Source organism: Microcaecilia unicolor, chromosome 3 (genome assembly GCF_901765095.1).
Source record: "Microcaecilia unicolor chromosome 3, aMicUni1.1, whole genome shotgun sequence".
NCBI classification, from domain to species: Eukaryota; Metazoa; Chordata; class Amphibia; order Gymnophiona; family Siphonopidae; genus Microcaecilia; species Microcaecilia unicolor.
Window position 1 is genome coordinate 256,741,077 of NC_044033.1, and position 27,982 is coordinate 256,769,058.

Below are 27,982 nucleotides of genomic sequence, written 5' to 3' on the forward strand. Positions count from 1 at the left end.
CTCTGACTCTCTGAGCAATTAGGGGGTGGGGGAGAGGGGCTAGGCATAGGAAGGAAAGAAGGTACAAAGCCTTGTCTAGTGGCGCAGTACGAAAGGTCAGATGGCCAGGGCACAGATCCTGGCTGCATTTTAAAATATTTGGCTGATAACGGAGGTTGGGGGGAGAACACATCAGGGTGGTCACAGTTCCCAGGTTTCTTCTTATTTCTTCATCTTAATCTCTGCAAACACAACCCGAAGAAACCCGGGGACAACAGTAGAAACATGTGCATCGAAGGACTGCTGAGAAGGGGGGGGGGGGGAAGGGGGCAGGGGTAATAACCAGATACTGTATTTGCCAAGGGGAGAGAGTCAGATAGCAGTAAAGAAAATCACATCAGAAGGGGACATTTGATCAGGGTGGGCAGATCCCCTCTGTGCCGTGTGTTTTGGACTGGCTGGGCCAGGCACTAGGACCCGGAAAGGCTGGAACAGGACTGGCCACCCAGTCACCAAATAGGGAAGTGCATTTTGTGAATCAAGTGCCCGCCACTCCCTCTTTAATATGCATGAGTGGATTACCATGCCGAAGAGAGAGAGAGAGAGAGAAAAGGAAAACGACCAAAGCAGCCATATTAGAAGGAACTGACTTCATGGGAAGTTTGCAAGGCTGAAGTGGGCTTTTTGTAAATGCTTTGAAGCACTTTCCAGGACTTAGGAAGAGCTAACGAGAAGAAGATGACTACAAAGGAGTCCGCTGCCCTCACCATGGAGAAGTATAAAGTGGTAGTAGTTGGAGGAGGGGGTGTCGGTAAAAGCGCCCTCACCATCCAGTTCATCCAGGTAAGAAGGGCGACTGGGGGCTCCTAAAAGCAGAGAAGAGATTTCTGATCTGCGCGTCTTTCTGCAGTTTATAAACGTGTAAAAATGCAGCCAAAGGGAAGGTTGGAGAAAAGCATCCACTAGCGTCCCGGGGACTCTGATCTCTCGCACCATTTAAAGCCCGAAAGGTTTGTCGTGTTTCTCTCTGTTGGCCCCAGTTTGTCTAATTTGGAATCGGGGTAAGCAAGACTGTGCAGCAAACTTATTGGTGCAAGAAAGTAAACCCACCAAAAGTGAAAAAGAGATGGCAGCCGGCTGAGACCTGCTGCGGGCCGGGGGAGGGAGGGAGAGGAGCTGATTCCCTTATCCCTGGAGGATGTGGCTGGAGTGGTGGAGGCGAGGGAGGGAGGGGAAGCGCTTCCCTTTGCCCTGGGGGATGTTATTGGAGAGGTAGAGGAGGACAAGATGTTTTGTTGTTGAGGTGGGACGGAATCCAGAGAGGGGATGGAGAGGTTCTTTCTTTGTATTTACATACACCGGGCACTGGGGATATACGGATTTATCGTCTGCTTTTTCGTGGTGGATATTTTGAATTCTGATGCAGATGGCCCATGGGACTAGCAGTACTGTGCAGCACCAGGGTGTTAATCGGGGGAGGGGAGGGGGGGGGGGGTGCAGCCAGCCCACCCACCATTCTCCTGATACACAGCTAACACAATATTGTCCTTGATAATTAATTATTGTCCTAATGGTTGGTGGGGAGGTTCCAGAGGGGTAAAAATCACTGCCCCTTTGCAACAGGAAGGAAGAACCAGGGAAGTGCAGGAAATGTATTTATTATTTTTATTTATTTATTGCATTTGTACCCCACATTTTCCCACCTTTTTGCGGGTTCAGTGTGGCTTACAGTACGTTATGAAGACTGGAAGTACATTTTGTTACAGCTCAGTTATGGATTACATTATGAAGTGTTATGAGACAAGTTTTGTAACAAGGAATATAATAGTGGAAAAGATCATTGAGACATTGGAAGGAAAGAACGGGAAACTAAAAGGGGCGATACATTGGAGGGAACCCGCGGGAAACAGGAGGGGCGGTATATAATAACAGGCAAGCATTTGGTATACATTTTCTGTGAGTAAGGTATGAGTGAGGTAAGTTTGCGGGAGATGAGAAGGTGAGGTAGGGGAAGGGGGAGGGAATTCAGAGTGGCTGTAGTGATGCATTGTTGAACAGTGAGTGCGGTTTTATGTGTTTTGGTTATGTAGGGGCACTGGGCAGGTATTTGAAAGGGAGACGAGTGAGCCTCAGCAGTCTCTCCCTTTGCTTCCCCAGGGCTCCCGGGATTTTTGTTCACCTGCCATCCTGACCCCAGACCCTGAGCTTCTTGAAACATGGCCCCTTTCTTCAATGTGACCCACTCTGGTCCTGAAGCTCCAGTACTCTTGTAATTTAGGGCCAGTGCAGGCATGCTGTCCTGGAAATAGTTCTCTTTATGACCCGCTTTCGTCTTGGTTTTGTTTCTGGAGCTCCAGTGCAGGCCTGCTGTCCTGGAACAGTTCTCTCTGTCTGGCTGGGGTTTGGTCTCCCCTTCTCAGTGATGGGGAGGAGTTGCTGCATCTCTTCCTGGGGTGTTAGGAGAGGACATTCAGGGACCAGAGGAGGCCACATGCTTCTCCCCCTTTCCTGGCACTGTCCTTTCTTCAGTTTCTGTGCATCTTATGTGGCTTTAGCTGCTCTCTTCGGTGTCTAATCAAGGAAAAATCAAACCAGATTTGATTGTTGAACTATACGTTTCTGCTTTTTCTTGTTTTGCTTTGTGTGAGTGGAGGAGTAGCCTAGTGGTTAGTACAGTAGACTTTGATCCTGGGGAACTGAGTTCCGATTCCCACTGCAGCTCCTTGTGACTCTGGGTAAGTCACTTAACCCTCCATTGCCCCTGGTACAAAATAAGTACCTGAATATATGGAAACCACTTTGAATGTAGTTGCAAAAACCTCAGAAAGGCGGTATATCAAGTCCCATTTCCCTTTCTTCTATTGCTACCCCCGTTTGAGAGCGATCTGGGCATCCGAGATGATGGGGTATTACTGCAATACACTGGGGGTTCAAAGTCTAGCTGTGGGAGTATTGGGTATTCATATTGTACGAATTAAGTCTGAACATTTGTTCAAAGGCAGGCGCTGGGAGCATTGGGTATTCTTGCTGTAGGAATGAAGTCTGAGCATTGGTTCAAAGCCCTGCTGTGGGAGTGTAGGGCATTCCTGCTGTACAGATGGAGTCTGAAGGCATGTGAAGGCTTGGCTGGCACTAGAGGGACATTTAACAGCTCTGCACTGCAGTTCATGTAAACAAATCCTAAATATGGACTAGAAGGGAGAATGAGTTAAGCTGCTAAGCACTTACTACACAAAAATTCTTACCAAAAAGATGTTTTTATAGCTTGTTTGACGTACCTCATTTTTTTCAGAAACTGAATTTTTAGTTTAACTTTTGAAATGCTTTCTTCAGTATGTTTTGAAAAAAAAAAAAAGCATCAAAGTGGTTGAAAAGAAAACAAATAAAATGAAAAGCACCTGGAGAAGAAGAGAAAACTTAAAGGAAAAATAAAGCAGCAGCAAGCTAGCAAAAGGGGGGGGGGGGTGTCATCAGATCAGCCAGCCAGTCAGCCATGGGGAGTCATCATGAGGTTGTACCAACCATCAGGGGGTCATTACCAGCATGTATCAACCAGCAGGGGGTCATTATAAGGTTGTATCAGCCATCAGGGGTCATTAGCACCATTTGTCTGCAAGAAAGGTGGTCATGAAGTTGGACCAACCATCAGGGGTCATTATCATAGTGCATCAGCCAATGGGAGGTCATTATCAGGATGAAATATGCAGCTGGGATGGGACAGCAGGTGGGTGGGTGTCACTTTCCCTGAACCCCAACCTCATCAAAGGCCTGTGGAAAGAGGGGGAAAGCTTTAAGACCACCTTGAATTCAGCATTGGAGAGCTCACACTTGGCGAGATGGGAAAAGAGTGGGTTCACAGAAAAGGGAGGGCAAAAAGTCATATGTTGAGAGTGTAAATGGCCAGTACACAGCGAATGTACTAAGACACAGGGTACCAGTCTAAAAAATGTACCATGTACAAAAATTAGGGCGTTGAACAGATGTGGAAACCATGGAGAGGTGCAGCATCCTGTCTTTGGAATTGTCATCTATGGAGAGAAACTTTAAAACAATGTTGAAACACAAAGCGACAGAGCGAAAGCTCGCCATTGTACTTCAAACAAGTTGCACCCTGCCCCTTCCCCACACCTGAAGGGAATGAACAGGGACCACAGTGAAGGAACTTTCTCAGCCTGTTAAGAGCTCAGTTTTTCTAAGAGACTGCAGTCTGTTCAAAATGCAGTTGTTCAATTTTTGACGAATTTAGGTCTAGGAGATCTTATCTCACCTATTCTTTCTTTTTTTTACATTGGCTGCCAATTAGAATTTAGTAGAAGAACAGTGTTGGGCAGACTTCTAGGGTCTGTGCCCTGAGAATGGCAAGGACAAACATATAAAGTATCACATACCATGTAAATGAGTTTATCTTGTTGGGCAGACTGGATGGACCGTTCAGGTCTTTATCTGCCGTCATTTATTATGTTACTATGTTAAGAAACGCTGCATTTTCAAAACGCTGGTGTTGGCATTTAAAGTGTTTCATGGCATGGTACCAAGATATGTTTCAAACAGTGCTGTAGCCACAGGGGGCCTGCCCCCCCCCCCCCAATTTGGGTTTGGGCCTCCAAAGTCTGCTGGTTTGGCTGGTGGGGGTGCCTAAGTCTTTCCTGTGGTGATATTTGCCACCACACTCCCTGCCCTGCTTCCCCCTCCCTCACGCGCATGCTTGATTTTAATGAAATTGAGTGTACACGAGCTTTGCACTTGCTCAGTTTCACTACAACTGAGCATATGTGCTGGAGCGTGAAAGGGCAGGCAGCATGGTACTGAGTATCGCCTGAAGGTTTGTGCTGGTGGGGCTTGGGGACCCCTGCCAGCCCAGGTATGTGGGGTTGCAGCAGGGAGTAGGGGCAAAATGTGCCCCCCCCCACTTTGGGCTCAGGCCCCCCCCTCCCACTCAAGGTTTGGCTACTCCTCCGATAAGTTGCCAATTTCTATCCTAAGCGATCATTACGTTCTCAGAGTGAGATGAGTTTAACTGAAAGGAGCTGGTTGTGGAACAAGGTTTCCTCCCTCTTTGTAAGGCTGTAAAACAACTTAACTTGTTTTAATCTAGCAATTTAATGAGTTGAAATGGAAATTGTTAGGCTGGAACCGTTGTTTAATTTAATTTTGTTAGATGTTGTACTGTTGGGGTGTTTTTTTTTTTTTATATTACAGTGTAATTGTGTAATCTATTCTGGGCGCTGTCAGGAGGAAGGGTAAAATAATGGAATGAATGAATTAATAAATAAATAAATGAATTCCTAAGTATGGACAGTGAATCATATCCCTCAAGCCAAAGAATTCATCTGCAAAGCATAATTTCAGATTTGCTAATATTAACCTAAGAATAGCCATACTGGGTCAGACTAATGGTCCATCCAGCCCCCAACCGTGGTCAGTTAAGGTCACAAGTACCTGACAGAAACACAGTTAGTAGCAACATTCCATGATACCAATTCCAGGGCAAGCAGTTTCTTCCTCCATGTCCATCTCATTAACAAACTATGAAGTTTTCCTCCAGAAACTTGTCCAAACCTTTTTTAAAACTCAGATGTGCTAACCACAGTTACCACATCCTCTGGCAACGAATTCCAGAGCTTAACTATTCATACAGAGAAAAAATATTTCCTCCTTTTTGTTTGATAAGTATTTCCATGTAACTTCATTGAGTGTCCCCTAGTCTTTGTACTTTTGAAAGACTTAAGAAAAAAATTGATGCAGAAAGAGCTGAATGCATTTCATTTATCGAACTTGGTGAGAATGAATGGGTCCAGGTCGGCCTGTTACCCTCCTTCCTTGCTTACAGATTTGAGATCTGCTCTGCCAGACACTCCAGTATGAAGGCAGAGAGCCAGGATGACTTCATCTTGTACCCCTGTTCAGCTGAATCTGAGCATGATCTATTCACTGTATGAGATTTACACAAAGTCATAAAACCCACAGCACCTCTGTAAATCCCCACTCTGCTCCTGGCACTGCCTTCTGCATGTCGAGTGTCATTAAATCAGAATGTCTACTGTGCCTGTGGCTGTATCACCTCTATCGTACTTGCTTCAAAGCCATACCCAGATCCAACCTAACAGCAAAAGCCTTAGCGCAGGCTGTAGCTTTGGAGGTTAGCTTGCAGTAGGACTCCTTTAGCTTTAGTTCTCATCCTCTTTTTTTTTTTTACAGTCTTACTTTGTTTCGGACTATGACCCAACGATTGAGGATTCCTACACCAAAATTTGCACCATTGATGGCAAACAAACCCGTCTGGACAGTAAGTGAAGAATTCCTGGGTGCTAATGGGGAGGAGGGTAGTAGTGTCGAGGAGGAGCAAGGGGCAGAGGTGCCATGTATTATTATTATTTGCTATACCTTGACCAGTAGGATGTGGAAAAATCACTTCAAAAATTAATATCAAAATATAATCTTCTCCACTGAAATAAAAATGATGCAACGATCAGTGTCTAGCTAATTTAAATTATTTAATTTCTATAAATAATTCCCAAAGGAGGAAAATAGGGCCTCACAGAGCTCCTAGACTAAAAACTGTCTAATGGAGCTGAAGCAGATACAGAATTATCCTCTGTTCATCATAGGCTCAAAAAAACCTCCTGTTTAAATGTTTACATAGTAACATAGTAGATGACGGCAGAAAAAGACCTGCACGGTCCATCCAGTCTGCCCAACAAGATAAACTCACATGTGCTACTTTTTGTGTATACCTTACCTTGATTTGTACCTGTCCATTTCAGGGCACAGACCGTATAAGTCTGCCCAGCACTATCCCCGTCTCCCAACCACCAGCCCCGCCTCCCACCACCGGTTCTGGCACAGACCGTATAAGTCTGCCCAGCACTATCCCCGCCTCCAAACCACCAGTCTCGCCTCCCACCATCGGCTCTGGCACAGACCATATAAGTCTGCCCAGCACCATCTCCGTCTCCCGCCACTGGCTTTGCCACCCAATCTCGTCTAAGCTCCTTAGGATCCATTCCTTCTGAGCAGGATTCCTTTATGTTTATCCCACACATGTTTGAATTCCGTTACCATTTTCGTTTCCACCACCTCCCGCGGGAGGGCATTCCAAGCATCCACTACTCTCTCCGTGAAAAAAATACTTCCTGACATTTTTCTTGAGTCTGCCCCCCTTCAATCTCATTTCATGTCCTCTCGTTCTACTGCCTTCGCATCTCCGGAAAAGGTTCGTTTGCCGATTAATACCTTTCAAATATTTGAACGTCTTTATCATATCACCCCTGTTTCTCATTTCCTCCAGAGTATACATGTTCAGGTCCCCAAGTCTCTCCTCATACGTCTTGTAACGCAAAACCCATACCATTCTCGTAGCTTTTCTTTGCACCGCTTCAATTCTTTTTACATCCTTAACAAGATACGGCCTCCAGAACTGAACACAATACTCCAGGTGGGGCCTCACCAACGACTTATACAGGGGCATCAACACCCCCTTTCTTCTGCTGGTCACACCTCTCTCTATACAGCCTAACAACCTTCTAGCTAGGGCCTCCACCTTGTCACACTGTTTCGTCGCCTTCAAATCCTCAGATACTATCACCCCAAGATCCCTCTCCCCATCCGTACCTATCAGACTCTCCCCGCCTAACACATACGTCTCCCGTGGATTTCTACTCCCTAAGTGCATCACTTTGCATTTCTTCGCATTGAATTTTAATTGCCAAACCTTAGACCATTCTTCTAGCTTCCGTAGGTCCTTTTTCATGTTTTCCACTCCCTCCCGGGTGTCCACTCTGTTACAGATCTTAGTATCATCTGCAAATAGGCAAACTTTGCCTTCTAACTCTTTGGCAATGTCACTCACAAATATATTGAACAGAATCGGCCCCAGCACCGATCCTTGAGGCACTCCACTACTCACCTTTCGCTCCTCCGAGCGAATTCCATTCACCACCACCCTCTGGCGTCTGTCCGTCAACCAGTTCCTAATCCAGTTCACCACTTCGGGTCCTATCTTCAGCCCATCCAGTTTATTTAAGAGCCTCCTGTGGGGAACCATGTCAAAAGCTTTGCTGAAATCTAAGTAGATTACGTCCATAGCTCGTCCCTGATTCAATTCTCCTGTCACCCAATCAAAGAACTCAATGAGGTTCATTTGGCACGATTTCCCTTTGGTAAAACCATGTTGTCTCGGATCTTGCAACTTATTGGCTTCCAGGAAATTCACTATCCTTTCCTTCAGCATCGCTTCCATTACTTTTCCAATAACAGAAGTGAGGCTTACCGGCCTGTAGTTTCCAGCTTCTTCCCTATCACCACTTTTGTGAAGAGGGACCACATCCGCCGTTCTCCAATCCCTCGGAACCTCTCCCGTCTCCAAGGATTTATTAAACAAATCTTTAAGAGGACCCGCCAGAACCTCTCTGAGCTCCCTCAATATCCTAGGGTGGATCCCATCTGGTCCCATGGCTTTGTCCACCTTTAGCTTTTCAAGTTGTTCATACACACTCTCTTCCGTGAACGGTGCTCTATCCACTTCAATCTCATTTGTACTTTTTGCAGTCCATCGCGGTCCTTCTCCAGGATTTTCTTCTGTGAAAACAGAACAGAAATATCTATTTAGCAAATTTGCTTTTTCTTCATCATTATCCACATAGCGGTTCGCAGTATCTTTTAGTCTCACAATTCCCTTTTTAGTCATTCTCCTTTCACTAATATACCTGAAGAAAATTTTGCCACCCCTCCTTACATTTCTAGCCATTTGTTCTTCCGTTTGCGCTTTCACCAGACGTATCTCTTTCTTGGCTTCTTTCAGTTTAATCCGGTATTCCTCCTCATGTCCCTTTTCTTGAGTTTTTTTTGTATTTCTGGAACGCCAACTCTTTAGCCTTTATTTTCTCAGCCACTTGCTTGGAGAACCATATCGGTTTCCTTTTTCTCTTGCTTTTATTTACTTTCCTTACATAAAGGTTCGTGGCCCTATTTATAGCTTCTTTCAGCCTGGACCACTGTCCTTCCACTTCTTGTATTTCCTCCCATCCCATCAGCTCCTTCCTCAGGTATTCCCCCATTTTACTAAAGTCAGCATGTTTGAAATCCAGGACTTTGAGTTTTGAGTGGCCACCCTCCTCTTCAGCCGTCATATCAAACCAAACCGTTTGATGGTCACTGCTGCCCAGGTGGCCACCCACTCAGACATTTGACACATTATCCCCATTTGTGAGTACCAGATCTAGAGTCGCTCCCTCCCTCGTGGGTTCTGACACCATTTGTCTGAGCAAAGCACTTTGAAAAGCATCCACGATCTCTCTACTGCTTTCCGATTTCGCAGACGGAACCTTCCAATCTACATCCGGCAGATTGAAATCTCCCAACAGCACCTCTCTTTTCTTCCCCAACTTTTGAATATCAGCGATCAGATCTTTATCTAGGTCCTCCAATTGTGTCGGGGGTCTGTAGACAACACCCACATGGACAGAGGTTCTATCCTCTCTTTTTAAGGTGATCCATATCGCTTCTTCCTTTCCCCAGTTCCCTGTCATTTCAGTTGCTGTGATATCATTTCTCACATACAGAGCTACTCCTCCACCTTTACGCCCCTCTCTATCCTTCCTAAAAAGATTATAGCCTGGTATGTTTGCATCCCATTCATGGGAACCATTGAGCCATGTCTCTGTGATTGCAACTATGTCCAAGTCTGTCTCCAAGATTAGGGCATGAAGGTCATGAACTTTATTGCTTAGACTGCGAGTATTTGTGGTCATCACTTTCCATCTACATTTCCTAGTATGTGTTTCGGTTTTAGTGATTTGGGGGTGTCTTTTCTCTTTGGGTACCTTCATATCTTTTTGTTCCACCTTCTTTGCTTTTTCTTTCTCTTCCGCCTCAGTTTTATTTTCAGGAGCATCACAGTGCTGTAGTGGAGCAAAGGAATTTTGTAGGGGCAAAACTTGTGAGGGCGGATGCTTCTGTGTCACATAACGAAGCCTGCCTGAGCCTACTGTGAACCATCTATTCTTAGGTGGTATTATCCTTTGAGGCAGTGGTGAGAATTTGGTATGATTCTGTGCAGTATGATTTTGTGCAGTCCTAGAAGTTGCTTTAAGTGCATTCAATTCCTGCTTTACTTTGCTGAGCTCCTGTTTTAAACTAGCAAGCTGAAGACAGATAGGACAAGCTTTAAGTCTCCAGAAGCTTGGTCTTGAAACTAAAGCACCACAATTATTACAGAGAATAAAAGTCATCTTGATTTGTTGAAATGGGTATGAACAGGTGTACTATGATGGGGTTGTAATTAGGGTGGGGTTAATTTATGATATGTAGTATATTTGGTAAAGCTATATAGGAGGTGTCAGTCTTGGCTGCTCATACTCTGTACTGAATCTGACAATTGTTACACTTTAGATATCAAACCAGCATGAACACTTATCTTTCACACTAGAGTGATGGACTTTAACTCTGTTTCTTTCTGCCGCTCCAAGCCAACGATGGCCAGCGTTTTGAAAAACTGTTTCAGGGTCTTGGTAGCGCACATTCATTTGAAACGGTCAGTCTCAGTTTTCCAGTGCTACCGTAGAGCATAATTCTGTATCCGCTTCAGCTCCATTAGACAGTTTTTAGTCTAGGAGCTCTGTGAGGCCCTATTTTCCTCCTTTGGGAATTATTTATGGAAATTAAATAATTTAAATTAGCTAGACACTGATCGTTGCATCATTTTTATTTCAGTGGAGATGATTATATTTTGATATTATTATTTGCTACATTTGTATCCCACATTTTCCCACCCTTTGCAGGCTCAATGTGGCTTACATATAACCGTTAAAGGTGTTAGCCGATTACGGTCTGAACAAATACATGGTATAAATGAATACAAAGTGATATTGTGGTATAATGGGGTACATACATGTATGGTAGGGAGCAGTTGGGGGGAACTTAGAGAGGGAAATGGGGAAGAAGAGGCAGGTAATGTCCGTTACGGTCTTTGGTTATGTTGTGTCTCGGGTGACCAGATATATTTATGTTGGGTCGGTGGGGTATGCTCTTCTGAACAGGTCTGTCTTTAGTGCTTTCCGGAAATTTAGGTGGTCGAGCTTCGTTTTTACAGCTTTTGGCAGTGCGTTCCATAGTTGTGTGCTTAGGTAGGAAAAGCTGGTTGCATAGGTGGATTTGTATTTAAGACCTTTGCTGCTTGGGTAGTGGAGGTTTAGGTATGATTGTGCAGATTGTATAGTGTTTCTCGTTGGCAGATTGATGAGGTCTGTCATGTATCCCGGTGCCTCACTGTAAATAATTTTATGAACAGTCGTGCAGATTTTGAAAGTGATGCGTTCTTTAATTGGTAACCAATGCAGTTTTTCTCTGAGTGGTTTGGCACTGTCGAAACGTTTTTTTTCCAAATATAAGCCTGGCTGCTGTGTTTTGGGCGGTTTGGAGTTTCTTTATGATTTGATCCTCACATCCTGCGTAGATTCCATTGCAGTAATCTGCGTGGCTTAGTAGCATGGACTGTACCAGGTTACGAAATATTTCCCTCGGGAAGAATGGTTTTATGCGTTCGAGTTTCCACATTGAGAAAAACATTTTCTCCAAGGACAAGCAGCTGCTTGTTCTCACATGTGGGTCAGTGTCCACGGCGGCCCTGGAATGGAGCATTTTTCCCAGCAAAAATCCATAAAGCTTTGTGACAGCTTCCGGAGCACGAGGGACTCGCACTGCGCATGCGCAGCCATCTTCCCGCCTGCGCGTGTCTGTTCCCGCCTCAGTTTTTCTTTTTCCACGGAGGAGAGTGGCTGCGTGTCGGTCTCTCTCCCTCAGGCCCAGAGAAAGACTTTAGCGTCTTCGTGCTCTTTATTCGCGCTTTTTGTTTTAAGTTGCCTCTTTTATCTTTTTCTTTTTCCAGTTAAAAAACAAAACAAAACCTTATATTCTTATTTTTTCCCCTTTTTAAGTTTCCTTTCGCTTTTGTCGTGGTCTTCTTAGGTCGCGCGTATGCGGTTCTCATTTTGTGCCCCTCTGTTGGCACAATTGAGCCTTTTGATTTCGCCGCTGCGATTTTTCTGCCCATGTCATCGAAGACTCCCAGAGGCTTCAAAAAGTGTGCTCGGTGCCAGCGGTCGATCACGGGTACTGACCGGCACACGAGTGGTGCATCCAGTGCCTTGGGCCCAACCATCGCCCAGATGCTTGTAAGTTGTGTCTCAGCTTGAAAAGGCGGACATAGGCGTCGAGAAGAGCTCTTTGGGACTGTCTTCTCAGAGCTCCGACTGATTCCTCGGTGTCGATATCGGCACCGGGGATGGCATTGACATCGGGAGCACAGGTGATGGCTGTCCGGACATCACCACGTCTCGAAGGCTCCTGCTGTGCAAGCCCACCGGGACCAACCGTTGTTGAATCCTCCTTGTCGGTACCGAGTACCAGTGACGTACTTCGAGCGAAGGCGAATAAACATCGTCATCGGTCTCTTTCGAGGCACGGTACCGGGAGCTCCGGGGCGTCGAGGGATTCGGCATCCAAGAAGCATCGACGCTGGGAGGACTGCTCACCCTCCATACAAGAGGTGTTGGTGCGTCGATCTTTGGACAGCCCGGTACCGCCTCCCAGGCCTCCACAGATTCTGATGCCGACTTCTCCACTGACCCCATAGCCTTCCTTGACAGCGACTCTAGACGAGCACATCTGAGCCATTCTTCCAGGCCTTCTGGAGGGGCTGCTACATCAGTCTGCCTCAGTACCGGGGGTGCTTGAAACCTTGGTACCGTCAATGGAAGCGGCAGCTGGCTCAAGGCCTGTGGTGCGGTCCCCGACGCCGGTACCGCTTGCACGGTACGAGTCCCTCACGCTCCGGAAGCTGTCACAAAGCTTTATGTATTTTTGCTGGGAAAAATGCTCTGTTCCTGGGCCACCGCAGATGCCGACCCACATGTGAGAACAATCAGCCTGCTGTCCTCAGAGAATACCTGCTACAGGTAAGTATCTTCGCTTTCTTTATGGTGGATTTCGCTTGGGTCTCTAGTGATAGGTTGCGGTCAATTGTTACTCTGAGAATTTTCAGGCTGTCTGAGACAGGGAGGGTGTATCCTGCCTGGGGTGTTAATGTTTGTGGGTTGGTATGTATTGTAGCGGGATGAGATGATGAGACAGTGTGTTTTTTCTGTATGTAGTTGGAATGCATTTGCCCAGGAGTTCATGATGTTTAAGCTTAGCTTGATTTCGTTGGTGATTTCCACCAGATCATGTTTGTATGGGATGTATAATGTAACGTCATCAGCGTAGATAAATGGGTTGAGGCCTTAGGTGGATAGGGTCTTGGCTAGTGGAGTCATCATGAGGTTGAAAAGGATGGGTGATAATGGTGATCCTTGCGGTACTCCACAACTTGGTTTCCACAGTGACGATATGTTAGTTTTTGATTTCACTTGATATGATGTTGTGGTTAGAAAACCCGTAATCCAATTGAGAGTGTCACCACTGATTCCGAAGTAATCTAGGAGTCTTAGTAATATGTTATGGTTAACCATGTCAAATTGGAGGAGGAGAATGCTCTTGCCTATTGCTATTTCCTGCTTGAATTTGGTTAGGAGAGTAGTACTGTTTCAGTGCTGTGTAGGGGTCGGAATCCTGATTGTGACTCATGTAGTATAGTGAATTTGTTTATGTAGTCATTGAGTTGTTTGGTCACCAGTCCTTCCATTAGTTTGACTACTAATGGGATAGATGCTACTGGGCGGTAGTTGGTGATGTCGTTTGTTTTTTTTTTCTTGGTGTCTTTTGGTAATCTACCCTTTATGTATTCTTCCCTTCCCTTCCCCTTCTAGTTTGATAAGTTTTTTAATCACAAGGTCCTGTGGGATTCTTCAGTCCACCGCTGGTTGCAATTTCTCATCTACTTCCATGAATCGGAAAGGCCCCTGCTGAAAGTAATTAATACAGACTCTGTGCACCACAACGGTTTATTAAAATGCAGGACCATTGATAACCATTATGTGTTAGGTTTTCTTCCTCAGCAGTGAAGTCCGTAGTTGAATGTGGTAGAGTGAGGTGTTCTCACCCTCTTCTGCAAGGGTTATTTATTTATTTATTTATTTATTTATTGCATTTATATCCCACATTTTCCCACTTTCAGTGGAGATTCTTTGACAATCTGGTGTTGCCCAGAGGCTCCAAAATTTGAAACTTTTCTGTAATACTGAGGGAAGAGAAGAGCAAAACCATACCAAACTGTCTTATTTGGTTAACTTGAGGTCCATGTAAGATGGCATAGCTCTGAAGGTGCTGAACATCCCACAAGGGCTCAAATTTGGACTGTATTAGAATTCACAAAAACCACTTGACAGCAAGATCACACAGGCTTTTGTTACTGTAAGTGATGCTGAGAAATGGAAAAACTTCTAGAAATGAAACTTGTGTGAGAGAGAGAGAGGCACACACATTCACACTCCCCTTGGCTCTAGATCTCAGGGTTTTGGAGCTGAAGCAAGAGCAGATGGAAGGGGCAGGCCTGGGTGTGGCTGCTGAATTTCTGGGCAGATTTCCTGGAATGCTTGGAATGCCACAGGAGGATCTGGTGCTGACGGGATAGAGAGAGGGATGCCCCAGCGTCCTGTCCTCTGCACTGACCCTGTAGTGGGGGGGAAAACCTCTCAGCTTCTCTTATTACCCAAGGTGTAGCTTTGTCCCTGTTCTCTCTCGGCCCCCTCCCCCCCCCCCCAAAAAAAAGAAATAACTATCTATATTTAATCTTATTTATTGAAGTCAGAGTTGTGAAATCCTGTATTAGGGGTCTGAAGGCCAAAGATGTTAATTGCATTTAGTTACTCAAATTTATAGAATTGTTTTTTTGTTTTATTTCTTTTCATTATTGCCAGGAATGCATCTGTTGATAAACATGTATCTTATTTATCAGTAAGACAATTTGTAAGCATCATTTGATAAATAAGACACACTGTTAAGCCCTAGTGCATACTACTGATGACAGAAACACAGGGGTGTAAGGGAGTTTCCCTGTCATTTCAAGTTAAAAAATGACATGAAACCCCTTGAGAAATATTGCATCACACAAATTCAGTTCCATACCCTGTAGTGAGGTGCTGATTGTGTGATTTGGTTGGAGAAACAAGCCTCAAGTTAGGATTTCACTGTGGGAACCAGCAGAAAGTTCAGCAAAACTACTACTACTTATCATTTCTATAGTGCTAGTAGACTTATGCAGCGAAATACACAAAACATGGAGACACAATCTATTCAAGACACACAATTAGGACAAATAAGGGATTAGGGAGTTATCTATTGTGTGAATGATGAAAACAAAATGGGCACTGAACAAGTGAATAAGTGTTATTCACAGGTCCTGGCCTCAAACTCAAAAAATACAACCTTGCTCCTTTGGGGGATGTGTGGTGTTTTCCATTTCTCTAGGAACTTCTCTTCAGAAAAGTGAGTTACTGTAGGCTCTTCTTTCTTTTCCTGTAAAACCTTTCAGTGAAGGCTGAGGAGCTGGCAGTGAACTTCCACCAAAAAGTTTTACAGAGTCCCCACAGATGCCCTGGTTTCCATGACCTGACAGAGCATCCTCATTGCTTGCACTACAGGTCCTTGCTGTTTCTTGGGGGTTGGGCCAGGCCCTTCCCTTGCCGACCATGAAATAGGTTTGTGTGCAAGCCTCGGCTTGCAAAAGAACAGTGCTGGCTTTATATACTTGGGTTGTACAAAATATTTACTGAGTGGCCTCTAGCTATCCCATGTTGGCTATATTAACTTCCAGGTGTAGAACTCAAAATAATCTAAACATCATTCCCTACTTATAGGGGCTCATATTCCAAGAAACGTTTTACGGCCCTATTCTCAAATCAAGCCTCTCAAACTTGGAATTCTTTGCCAACTCTAGTGAAATGTCAATTACATTACTTATCCTTTCGCAATTTGTTTAGAAAATGTGCTTTCTAATTAATTGTTGATGCTATGTTTTTCTTTATATTAATCCAGCTATTATATTGTGAGCTCCCACTTTTGTACACTGGTTTTATTTCAAATTGTAATACACTCCAAACCTATTTTTTTAGGTGTCGAGGGGAACATAACATTAACATTGCTTAGGTAGTGAAGCTGGACCATATTCTGCTTTCACATATTGGGCTGATGATAAAGGGTTAAATGCATAAGTTAGCGGCAACCTGCACCACACCTTCAACCCAATGGAGGTAGCCCAAGCTGTGTCTGTAGGAGGGTGAGAACAAAAGGGGCAATGGCTGGATCTCTCTGTCATCCCTGGTATGTGAACCACTGAATTCCTCTTCTGTCCCTGTTCCCTCAGTTCTGGATACAGCTGGCCAGGAGGAGTTTGGAGCGATGAGAGAGCAGTACATGCGCACAGGAGAGGGATTTCTTCTAGTCTTCGCCATTAATGACAGGGGAAGGTAAGTGTGAGCACTGCATTCTCTTAACAGCTTTACCAAACAAGGGAGGAAACGCAAAGGGGAGGGAGCAAGATCTGGCAGGACACAGCTGGGTGCGGTGAAGGGGTCCTAGAGATACAGAAAGGAACATTTCCATGGATATCCTAGTGCATGTTTATGGTAGATATTCTAAAAACCTCTACCCCACTGGGAAAGTCTTGTGGAATTTAGGTCAGCAGAGGAGGGAGAGGTGCTACAGGGCAGTGACTGAACACACAGCGTGGGGATAGGATACAGCATCTGTTTCAGCGCCAGCCCTGTTAGGAGTAGGGAAAGGGTCAGAACGCTTTACGAGAAGGGAAAGGAGAAACACTGCCAGGATACCATCGAGACTGACATCTCCCAGCTGTGTCCCCTTCCTCGTGGCTCACAGCCAGGAGGCAAAATACTCAACTTTCAGATCTACCCAGGGTATCGGTGCCTAAGTGTGTGACTGTTGCGACAACAATCAGGCCAGAAGGATACCCCGAGGTGGCTGCTTGTGGCTACAGAATGGTTTCTGATTAACTTTTTCAGGTATTATAAATCAGATGCTTCCCTTCCTTGTTTGCTTGGGTAGGGCAATTCTCTACAGCACAGCCCCCCAAAAACACATTATGTTGGGGATGGACTAGAACCCGAAATGCAGTTAAGCCCTCTTGGGCAGGGGGACATGTCCTGCAGTTCTATGTAAATTAACCTTGGGCTTGAATTTGGAAAGGCAAATACAGTAGAATGCTGATTATCCGGACTATCCTCTCAAAGGGTGGTGTGGATAATCGTAAATCCTGATAATTGGACACATCAAATTTCTGTAAAGAAAACAAGATTACAGCATTGCATATTAAACATTAGTTCTATTTTCATTAATATGTTTGCAGAAAAAAGTATAAAATACAGTAGTAATCAAAAAGTAGTTTTTAAAAAGTGCAGTGCTGCATTTCTTGTACATAATGTATATAACACTACTGTACACTAAAAAAAGGAAGTAATTCTTAATTGCTTCAAGGCCGATTTTCATTTCTCTGCTGCAAGATCGCGTAGTCTTTTCAGAAAAAGGAGCTGGATTGCACTGCTTTCTTCCTGCTTTTCCAGCCAAGCCATCGCTGTATTTAAACATTCAAAAGCTTCTGCATGTGTCGGTCCCGCATCAACATCAACCTGGTGATCATCATCATTCTCAACATCACAATCAGAGCAACTAGGAACCTGTACAAGATGTCTGCTAATGTTTTCAAGGACATCTTCTTCTTCTTCTCCCTCTCCGGGTCTTTCTGGTCTGTTTAGAATTATGTTCCACGCGTTTTTCAGGGTTTGGTTTTTATCATGATTCCAAGCATCAGCAACCAAGTAAGAGCAATCTTTTATGTTCAGTTCTCTTATGAATTGGATTATGCCACTTTGTTTCTTTGTCAAACTAAGTTTTTTTTTTTTTTTTTTTTTAAAGCAGTTGTTTCCTGTAAAGTTGTTTCAATGAAACGATAACTCCTTGAACCACTGGCAGCATTAAAGATGTCACACGTCCCCACAATAGCAAGGCAAAAAGGGCTTTTTTTTCCTGCTGCGTATGAGTCAGGAAAGGGCAGGGCTTCTGTGTGGACCGCAAGGATTGGCTGGGAAGGTATTGGCGGATAATAGGTCCGGATAATTGGAAGTCCGGATGATCTGCGTTCTACTGTAATCACATCTATAATCCAAATCTGAACTCTAAAGATGGAGGAATAGGTAGCGAGAGAGGGAGAATGCGAGGGGAAAGCTTGTTGTGATGTGAACACAAAAACTTGAGGTTTATTGTCTGGTGCAATTGTAAAGAGAGAGTGAAACGGTCCAGAGACAGAGAACATGGTGAGCATGGTGTGATGTTTAATAGGGAACTGAGAGGAGCATGCAATAAACGTTTGTAGAAACTGGAGCAGAAGACGTGCAGAGTCAGAGAGACAACACGAAGACTGTTACAGCAGTATAAGAGAGGCTTTAAACTCAAGGGCCATGGGAACCTCATCAATATGGTAGAGCTGATAGCAAAGAGCCGAATGCAGGGTGGAAATAAGGGAAGAGAGAGATAGGGGTGCATTATTTTTGTAATAGCAAAACTTTGTGCAGGGTTGGACGTGGAGAGGGAGGTCAGCCAACAGATAGGAAGCCAGAAGGAAGTTGGTGGAATTAAGATAGGTACAGTTAGAAAATGGAGAATAAGGTTTTTAGTGGGGCTGTTTGCAGGACAGTAGGAAGAAAAGTCAGAAAGGGGAGAAGTTAAGCAGCAAAAACAGGGAAGGGGGCATGGGGTGAAGGGCTGAGTATTATCAGTGGAGGAATGAGAAAAATACCCACAGGCAGAAGAGAAAAAGAACAACGAGATTGTTGTTTAGGGATGCTTACAGAAAAAGAGGATGGAGAGACAAGAGTTAGATAGGTAGAATGATGGAACCAGAGAAACCAAGAGACACAGGTAACCAATAAGGATTTGATGGTCAAGTGTGTCAAAGTTTGGAAGGGATGGCATGAGAGAGTAAAGGAGTAGAGCAGTGGAGACCAGTTCAGTCACAACTCTCCATTGCTTCAGATACAAACTTTTAATAGGGAGAGGAAGATATGTGGAGGCATATTTTCAAAGGACTTAGACTTAAAAGTTACGTAGGTTACTATTATGTAACTTTGTACGTCTAAGTGCTTTGAAAATGAGCCCCCTAGTGTACCTTAATTTAACTCACCTTGACCTACTCCTGAAAAGGTGTGAGGTAGTCTGAATCCCTACTGACAGGGTCTCTTGCACAATGCATAAGTGGGATGTGTTCCAGGGAAGTGCTGCCCTGTGGCAGATCATTATAGTGTTAAAAATAGGTCTGTAGCAGTGCCAGGGAACTGTTAAATGGGAGTTACTAAGAAAATGGACCGGGAGGGGGGATATGGAGTTACCATGAGAGAGAACCTTCCTGCAGGGAGATAAGGTGACTGATGATGATGTGGGAGACATGAAATCTTGAAACTGAAGTTGCCAGAGAATGTGGTAAAGGCAATTAGCTTCGCGGGGTTTAAAAAGGGTCTGGACGGCTTCCTAAAGGAAAAGTCCATAGACCATTATTAAATTGACTTGGAGAAAATCCACTGCTTATTTATGGGATAAGTAGCATAAAATGTATTGAACTTTTTCAGGATCTTGCCAGGTATTTGTGACCTGGATTGGCCACTGTTGGAAACAGGATGCTGGGCTTGATGGACCTTTGGTCTGTCCCAGTGTGGCAATACTTAAGTAGTTAAATCAGTTACAAGTGAAGGAGACAAATTGAAGGGGTGGGTGTGCTCGGTTGATTTGTGGACAACAGGGAACAGCCATTGTCTGAGCTAGGCCAGAGAGAGAGTTAACAGATTAGTGGACCCTGGGGAGAACTTGTCTTCGATTTCTTTTCTATCTCACCTGGGTCTCATATAGCTACTGATGCTGGAGACCGGGACAGGAATCATTCCGGGTTGTTTTGGTGCACTGGGGGCCTAGCACCCCCCTCCTCTCCTGCAGTGGGATGTGATGAAGAGTTGCTGAAATTGTATCTCCGTTCTGAAGCAGATGCCTCAATTATCCAATGAATACACAGGCTTCTAACGCCTCCACAAGGACAGAGGGGTGCAGGATGTAGTCTTGACAGAAACACACTCCGACAGCAAGTTTATGAAGACTGTCGTTAAGGAATGGGGAAATGTCTCATTTAATGGTGCCTCATCTCATAGCTGAGAAGGGTGGCACCAGTGGTTCTTGGCCACCCCCTCGTCAGGAACATATTACTCCAATTTTAATGTAATTACACTGGCTTCCAAGTGTTGTGGAGGATACGTTTTAAAATCATCTAAACATGTAAGATTGGAAAAATAGAGGTTCTATTTTTTATGATTACTGGCCCAAAATTATGGAACACCTTACCACTGCATTTACTAAGTTCCAGTTTATTTGCTAAACTGCCCTTTAGTCGAACCATCAAAGTGGTTTACATAGCATCTTAAGAAATGGAATAATCCAGTGATTTACAACAGAACCAGTGAATCACTTTTGGAAAAACAATTAAAAGCATTTCCTTTTCAGCAGGCCTTTGTTTAGATGTTGAAGTAAACGCTGTGATTTACTTAGACATGGATGTTATATTATGAGGTTTAAGCAAAGATTTTAGTGTATTTTATTTGTGACATATATTTTTTTGAATTATTATATACTAGTAAAAAAGGCCCGTTTCTGTTAGAAATGAAACGGGCGCTAGCAAGGTTTTCCTTGGAGTGTATGTTTCAGAAAGAGCGTGTGTGAGAGATGGAGCGTGTGTGTCAGAGAGAGAATGCGAGAGAGAGAGAGAGAGACAGAGTGTGTGTTTGTGCGAGAGAGAGAGTGTGTGAGAGACAGTGTTTGTGTTTCTGTGTGACACTGTGTGAGAGAGAGGGACAAAGACAGTGAGTGTGTGAGTGACAGTGTATGTGGCAGACAGAGAATGAGCGACTGCGTGTGTGGTGTGAGGAACCCCCTCACTCTCCCTTGCCCCCTTGCAGCCAGGCATGTGCAGCGACCCTCCTCTCCCCGTGTTCCCCCTGCAGCCACCTATGTCCAGCATCCCCCTGCAGCCACCCATGCTCATCAACCCTCCTCTCCCCCTGCTGCGTCCTTCCTGTCTCCCCTGCTCCCCCTGCAGCCACCCAAGTGGTCTCAGGCCCCCCCCCCCTCAGCATCCCTCCTGTCCCCCTGCAGGCACGCATGTGCAGCGTCCCTCCTCTCTCCCCTGTCCCCCCTGCAGCCAGCCATGTCCAGCGACCCTTCTGTCCCCCTGCCCCCCCTGCAGCTACCCATGTCCAGCGACCCTCCTCTCCTGTGCAGCCACCCATGTCTGAGGACACTCCTCTCCTTTTTTCCCTGTTCCTCCCCTGTGGCCAGCCATGTCCATCGACCCACCTGTCCCCCCTGATGACCACCAACCCTTCTGTCCCCCTGCCCACCCTGCAGTGTCCGTCCTGTATCCCCTGTCCCCCTTGCAGGCACCCATGTGGTGTGTGGAGCCCCATCCCTATCTCCCTGTTCCCTGCCCCCCCTGCAGCCACCCATATGCAGCGACCCTCCCCTCCCCCTGCTTCCTTCCAGCCACCCATGTCCGAGACCCCCCCTTCCCCCCCCAGCCGGCGCAGCACCCAAAGAAAGCCCCTTGTCCCCCCCTTCGCGCATCACCCGACCCCCCCCCCACCGTGGCACATCACCAAGCCCCTCCCCCCTCATCAACCCCCTCGCCACCCGCAACCGCTAATACAAACTGTGTCCGGCGGCTGCTGCTTCTGCTATTCAGCAGCAGCAGCCCGTACATAAAGAAAACAAAAAAAAATCCTCCTAAAACGCACCTCCGTTGAGAAGCATCTCACATTGGCTGAAGTCTCAGCATGCACTCCTCCTCTCCCCTCTGACGTCTAGGTGTTTCTCCGGGGTCTTCTGGCAGGGGCACTGACGTTGAGGGGAGAGGAGGAGCGGCTGCAGAGACGTCAGCCAGTGTGAGATGGTTCTTCACGGAGGTGCGTTTTAGGAGGTTGTTTTTTTGTTTGTTTTCTTTATGTACAGGCTGCTGCTGCTGAATAGAAACAGCAGCAGCAGCCGCCGGGCAGAGTTTGTATTAGCGGTCGCGGGTGGCGAGGCGGTCGATGGGGGGGAGGGGCTTGGTGATGCGGCAGGGGAGGGGTTGGGTGATGTGGCAAGGGGGGTAGGGGCTTTCTGATGCCCCGTTGCACGGGTTGTTGTGGCGATGTGGCGGGGGGGCACTTAGAGGTGCACCGTCGAGGCTGTTTGTGTGTGTGTGTTTGTGTGTGTTGTGTGCGTGTGTTTGTGTGTGTGTATGTGTTTGTGCGTGTGCGTGTGTTTGTGTGTGTGTATGTGTTTGTGCGTGTGTATGTGTTTGTGCGTGTGTGTGTGTATGTGTTTGTGTGTGTTTGTGTTTGTGTGTGTATGTGTTTGTGCGTGTGTGCGTTTGTGTGTTTGTTTCTGTGTGTTTCTGTGTGTGTGTGTTTGTGTGTGTGTGTTTATGTGCGTATGCGTTTGTGTGTTTATGTGTTCGTGTGCGTTTGTGTTTTTGTGTGCGTGCTTGCGTTTGTGTGTGTTTGCGTTTGTTTGTGTGTGTGTTTATGTGTGTGTGTTTGTGTGTTTATGTGTGTGTGTTTGTGTTTCTGTTTGCGTGTGTTTGTGTGTTTGCATTTGTTTGTGTGTTTGCATGTTTGTGTGCTTGCGTTTGTGTGTTTGCGTTTGTTTGTGCGTTTGTGTGTGTGCGTTTGTGTGCATTTGTGTGTATGTGTTTTCTGTGTGTGTTTGCGTGTGTGTGTTTGTGTGTGTTTGCGTTTGTGTGTTTGCATTTGTGTGTATGTGTTTGTGTGTTTCTGTGTGTGTGTATGTGTTTCTCTGTGTGTGTGTATGTGTTTGTGTGTGTTTCTGTGTGTGTTTGTGTGTGTGTATGTTTGTGTGTATGTGTTTGTGTGTATGTGTGTGTGTGTTTGCGTTTGTGTGTATGTGTGTGTGTGTTGGCGTTTGTGTGTTTTTGTGTGTGTGTGTTTTTGTGTGTGTATGTGTGTGTGTTTGCGTTTGTGTGTTTTTGTGTGTGCGTTTGTTTGTGTGTGTGTGTTTATGTGTGTGCTGCGCTGCGTATGCTTTGTAGTGCTATAGAAATGCTAAATAGTAGTAGTAGTAGTGTTTGTATGTGTTTGTGTGTTTCTGTGTGTGTGTTTGCGTTTGTGTGTTTGAGTGTACGTGTGTTTGTGTGTGTTTATGTGTGTGTGTTTATGTATGTGTGTGTTTGTGTGTGTGTGGGGGGGTTGCGGGTGGCTTTTGTGGTCGTGTGGTTGGGGAGTTTGCCAGCAGTCTGTAGCGATTCCTAGGCAGGGGGAGGAATATGGAAACACTCCCCCTGCCTGGGTCGTTGTTTGTTGGAGGGGGTTGCCAGTTGGTAGGGGTGCCTTTATGGATCCCTTTACTCTCTGTGTTCCGCCCTCGAGGGCGGGGCAGAGAGACATGGTGAGTTGGATGGCTTCACCACCATGAACTTACGAACTGTTTAGGGATTTTGCAGATGGCTTCAGCAGGTTGTCTTCAGAATGTTGAGGTAGCGTTTTATGTACAGATGGGGCGTGGCTGAGGGCGGGTCTGTGAGTGAGGGTGACTGGTCCTAGCCTATGAATACTACAGGATTTTTGTGCTTCTCTGCCTTGGAGTGAGCTTCAGAACGTTCAAGGTGGGATTTATTAATATAGATGGTAGCTGTAAGCTGCCTTCAGCTGTAGAAGAGGCAGGATAGAATATTTAAAAAAAAAAATCCTGTTATAATTACAAAAAAAAAAAAAAAATTGCAAATGGAGCAGCAGGACCTCATTCTGCTCTGCACATCTCAGGCAAAGAAAAGTTCTCGTCTCGGGTAGGTGCAGTTCTCCTTTTGTGACTGGTTTTCTTCTCTCTCATCCTCTGCTTCCAGTTTCAATGAGATCAGCAAGTTTCACACACAGATTCTCAGGGTGAAGGACAGAGACGAGTTCCCCATGATCCTCGTGGGCAACAAGGCGGACCTGGACCTCCAGAGACAGGTGAGACCCAAAATGTCTCACCACACATGTGGGACCTCCCTGCAAAAAACATCCTTCAGACTGGCTGGAATGATTGGGAAAAAATTTTAGAAACAGAATAGCCAAAACTGTGCACCTAAATATTTTTGATATCATTTTCTAGGCGCTCTTTGGAGAAATTCTTCAATTATTAAAAAAAGTGACCTGGATACTCTGTAGAAATAAAAGATGAAGGAGTCCTTTTACTAAGCTGCGCTAAAAGGGGCCATGTGCTATGATTAGTGTGTGGGTTGCTTCGCTTTAGCGTGGCCACACTTCCATTTTTCCCATTAATGGCCAGGTACGAATTTCCAAATTAAAGTGTGAGCTCTTAGTAGGCGGAAAGGGCTTATGCGCTAACCATGCGCTATTCGGTCGGCGTACGGCAATGTAGACGCACTGACAGATTAGCACAGGGCAAGGCCTGCTCTCCGACCCCAACGCTAAAAAATACAGAAGGAGAAGTGTGGAAGTGCTCACCGCCGCTTAGTAAAAGGACCTCTAAATTTTTCTTTCCTCCTGAATAAAACAAATCAGAGAAAATATTTATTCACTCAACGTGTAATTAAACTCTAGAATTTGTTGCCAGAAAATGTGGTAAAAGCAGTTAGCTTAGCGGGATTTAAAAAAACGGTTTGGATAACTTCCTCAAAGAAAAGTCCATAAGCCATTATTAAGAAGGACTTGGGGAAAATCCATTGCTTATTTCTAGATTAAGCAGCATAAAATGTATTGTACTGTCTTCAATTCTTGCCAGGTACTTGTGACCTGGATTGGCCACTGGTGGAAACAGGATGCAGGCTTGATGGACCTTTGGTCTGTCCCAGTATGGCAATTCTTATGATCTTACGTTCTTAATTGTATCAGGGAGAGGATATGTGACAAATCCTGAAGCAGCATCTACTCAGGTTAATGAAAATTGCACGCAGTCAGAGTTAAACAGTGAAACTTTCCCTGCAGAATAATCCTGTGCCCCGATTGATCATACAGCTCTTTCTGCACTGCCCCCCAGTGGCAGGAATAATTTCCTGGGGCTGCTCTCTAATCTTCAAGGTTGCCTTTTCCACCACACATCAGCGGGTTGCTGCTTGTTAGTCTGAGGAGATCGGAGATCCACTACTAACGTGCAAACCTTGCTTTCTCCAATTATTTTTATTCCTGAGCAGGTGTCCAAAGAGGAAGTGATGAGCTTTGCACGTGAAAACCGGATCCCGTACATGGAGGCCTCAGCTAAGATCCGACTCAACGTGGATGAGTCATTCTGTGAGTTAGTTAGAGCGATCAGGTATGGCTTTTAAGACCTCTGAATCCTCTTTGAAATTTGGGGGGGGGGGGGGGGGGGGGGTTAAAGGGAAAGTGGGGAACAGCTCCAGCTCTGGTCTCCTGCAGTCAGTGTAGACAGAGCAAGGATGCCTCACTTGTAATCTATATTCCCATTTACTTTTTAAATTTTTGTATGGACTTTGTCCAGATTATCTTGTTCCTCTAGCTTTTTGCAAGACCAGCAGTGACAGCTAGGCTGATCCATAGGAACAAGTTTTCCGTTCCTTCACCATCCTCCTTCCCGCAGAAAGCTGTTTAGTTTTGCAGTAGTTGTAATTTTTTTTATTGCCAATAGATCTTCGAATGGAACTTTGGCTATTTTAGAAGCATGTTAACAGTTTTTGTTTAGTCTATTGTTTTTAAGTTGTTTGTACAATTTTCGCTGATGTTTGCTTTGTAAATCGTTTTGAGCCATTGGTTGATACAGTATATAACAATGCTAAGTTACGTATATCTTTTTGTATGTTGATAATCTTTTCATCCATTTGCAGGAAGTTCCAGGAACTGGAGAGTCCTCCTACCCCCACGTTAAGCCCAAAGCAGAAAGAAGCCAAAAGCTGCCCTTGCGTCCTTTTATAACCCTCTGGCAGCACCCGTGCGGAGCGCAGGAATGGGGTTGAAAGGGAGGCTCACCTCTTCTTCTTACTCTACCCTAAGGATCTCAAACGCCAGGGGATTCTCGCGCCTTCTTTACAGTGTGCCTCGTTCTGAAGAGCCAATGCAGAGGGAGGGGAGCGCTTTTGTCCAAAATGACAGCTGGTGTGAGCTGTCCTGCTTCCCCTTTATGTGAACCTGCTGCAGTGCTAATCTTTGCAGTCTGAGTTCATGTACTGAGGCCACTGCATGTAAATATGTGCCTTGTGTATATGTACATACTGTATCTAGAGAGATTCTATATTGCTCTTTTTGTACGGGGAAAGGTATTTAAAGCTGAGAGGACGGGAAGAGGGTGTCTTTTCGTGCACACACTGCAGCAGATATTGTGCTTCACCTTCTGCCCCCATGAGTTCACCTGGGTCCTTTCTGGAACACTACAAACACTCCCCTCTCGCCAAAATTCACTCCCTCACACCATTTCTCTTAGGAAAACAGGGAGGTTTCAACCTTGGGAAAGGGGGGGGGGGGGAGGGAACAGGTCTGGGTGTTCTATGGAGCCACAAAGTCAACCCCCCCCCCCCCCCGGTTTCTTTTTCTGGAGATAGGAAAGTGGCCTCTCAAGAGTGGAGGACGGGAGAGCTGCTCCTTTTATCCCATGGAGGATTCCCCCTGCTTCTTCAGGGGTTTTCCAGAAAACAACCACACATGCCAAACGTCCCACTTGTAGCCCCCCTGCCTGCAAATACACTCCACTAACAGTGTAGAGACATTGCTTGGTGCTTCTTATAAAGGATCCTGTCTATTAAAGGAACAAAACCCTTCCTCCGTGTCTGTCTGATCTACTTTTCAGCTGTTTTGTTGCTTGTTACTGGTTGGGACAACTCTTGCCCTGGAGGCTGCATTTTAGTACTGTGGCTTTGGAAACTGGCCACACATTCTCCGACATGGAGGGGAAAGTGCTACAGCCGCTCTCATACAGCCCTGGGCTGTGAGCGAGTTATAGCATAGGCTGAAGGCGAGGACAGCTCTGGCCTTGTGTGTTTATGCCACTTAAAAATGGGAAAAAAAATTACTACTCATTACCACCAATCCAACAAAAAGATAAGTTGAGTCTGTTTTTTGTTTGATTGTGTCCTGACTAAAGTGTCATTTTCAAAATTAAAATCGAATATTGTAAACTGGCAGGGTGGGGGGAGTGGCAGCAGCTGTGAATGACCTTAGATTTGGGGGGGTGGGGCAGAAGAGTCCCTGGCAAAGCAATCATGGAGGGGGGAAACGGTGTAAGCTGATGGCTGCCTTGGGGGGGGGGGGGGGGGGGAGGCTGGGCCCAGGTTTTTTTAAATTTTTTGGCAGCAGTGGGAGTGATGAAAGATAATGATGGGGGGCGGGGAGCGTGCATTTATACTAAGTTAATTGAACTTTAGCTGCTGTGCGGAAAGCTGTATTGGAGATGGTGTTCACGTATGACCTGAGCCTGCTATTGGCAGAATTAAACATTCGAGCAATGCTCATTTTCTCTTTAGCCATTAAGAGTTTCCTTTAACTGTAGGTGTGCCACCTTCATATGTGCCAGGTGCACAGAAAATGCATCTGCTCTGGAAGTATGAACCGCATTCTCTGCCCCCCCTCCCCCCCCCCCAGTTGGCCACTTGCTGTCACCATTTCCTCTCTTAGGGACGGGGGGGGGGGGGGGGGGGGGGAGCACAGGCCCCTGCCTACTGCTGAGATCTCTCCTTTAAACAAAAAAAACATAACACCCCACCTCTGTGTAATTTCTCACCACACCCAATATACAGTCTGTTTACATCCTGCCACGAAGCTGTGTGAAACAGGGAAGTACTCAAAGTTGTTAAAATGCAAGAGAAAGTGAGTAACTGCTTAAAAGCCCCACACCAACTAGAGAACTGGGCCCATGAAATGTAATGTGAATTAGGTTGGAGTGATGCACATAGGAAAAATCACCCAAGCTCCACCTACACAATGCCAGGAGTTGCCATCTAGGAGAAGGATCTTATGGACACTGGCATGTTCAAATCTTGGCTCCCTCTGCCGTGGAGCTTAGAAATAATTATTAG

The 27,982-nt window shown here is 45.6% G+C and overlaps 1 protein-coding gene across 1 annotated transcript; it reads left to right on the plus strand.

Moving 5' to 3' along the window:
- The first annotated feature begins 556 nt into the window (after positions 1–556).
- Positions 557–26,728, plus strand: RRAS (RAS related). Its single transcript, XM_030195430.1, has 6 exons — positions 557–822; positions 6,178–6,265; positions 16,277–16,379; positions 23,861–23,969; positions 25,154–25,272; positions 25,802–26,728. The coding sequence occupies exons 1-6, from the start codon at positions 718–720 to the stop codon at positions 25,887–25,889; spliced, it is 612 nt and encodes a 203-aa protein (XP_030051290.1). The 5' UTR covers positions 557–717; the 3' UTR covers positions 25,890–26,728.
- Positions 26,729–27,982: the final 1,254 nt, after the last annotated feature.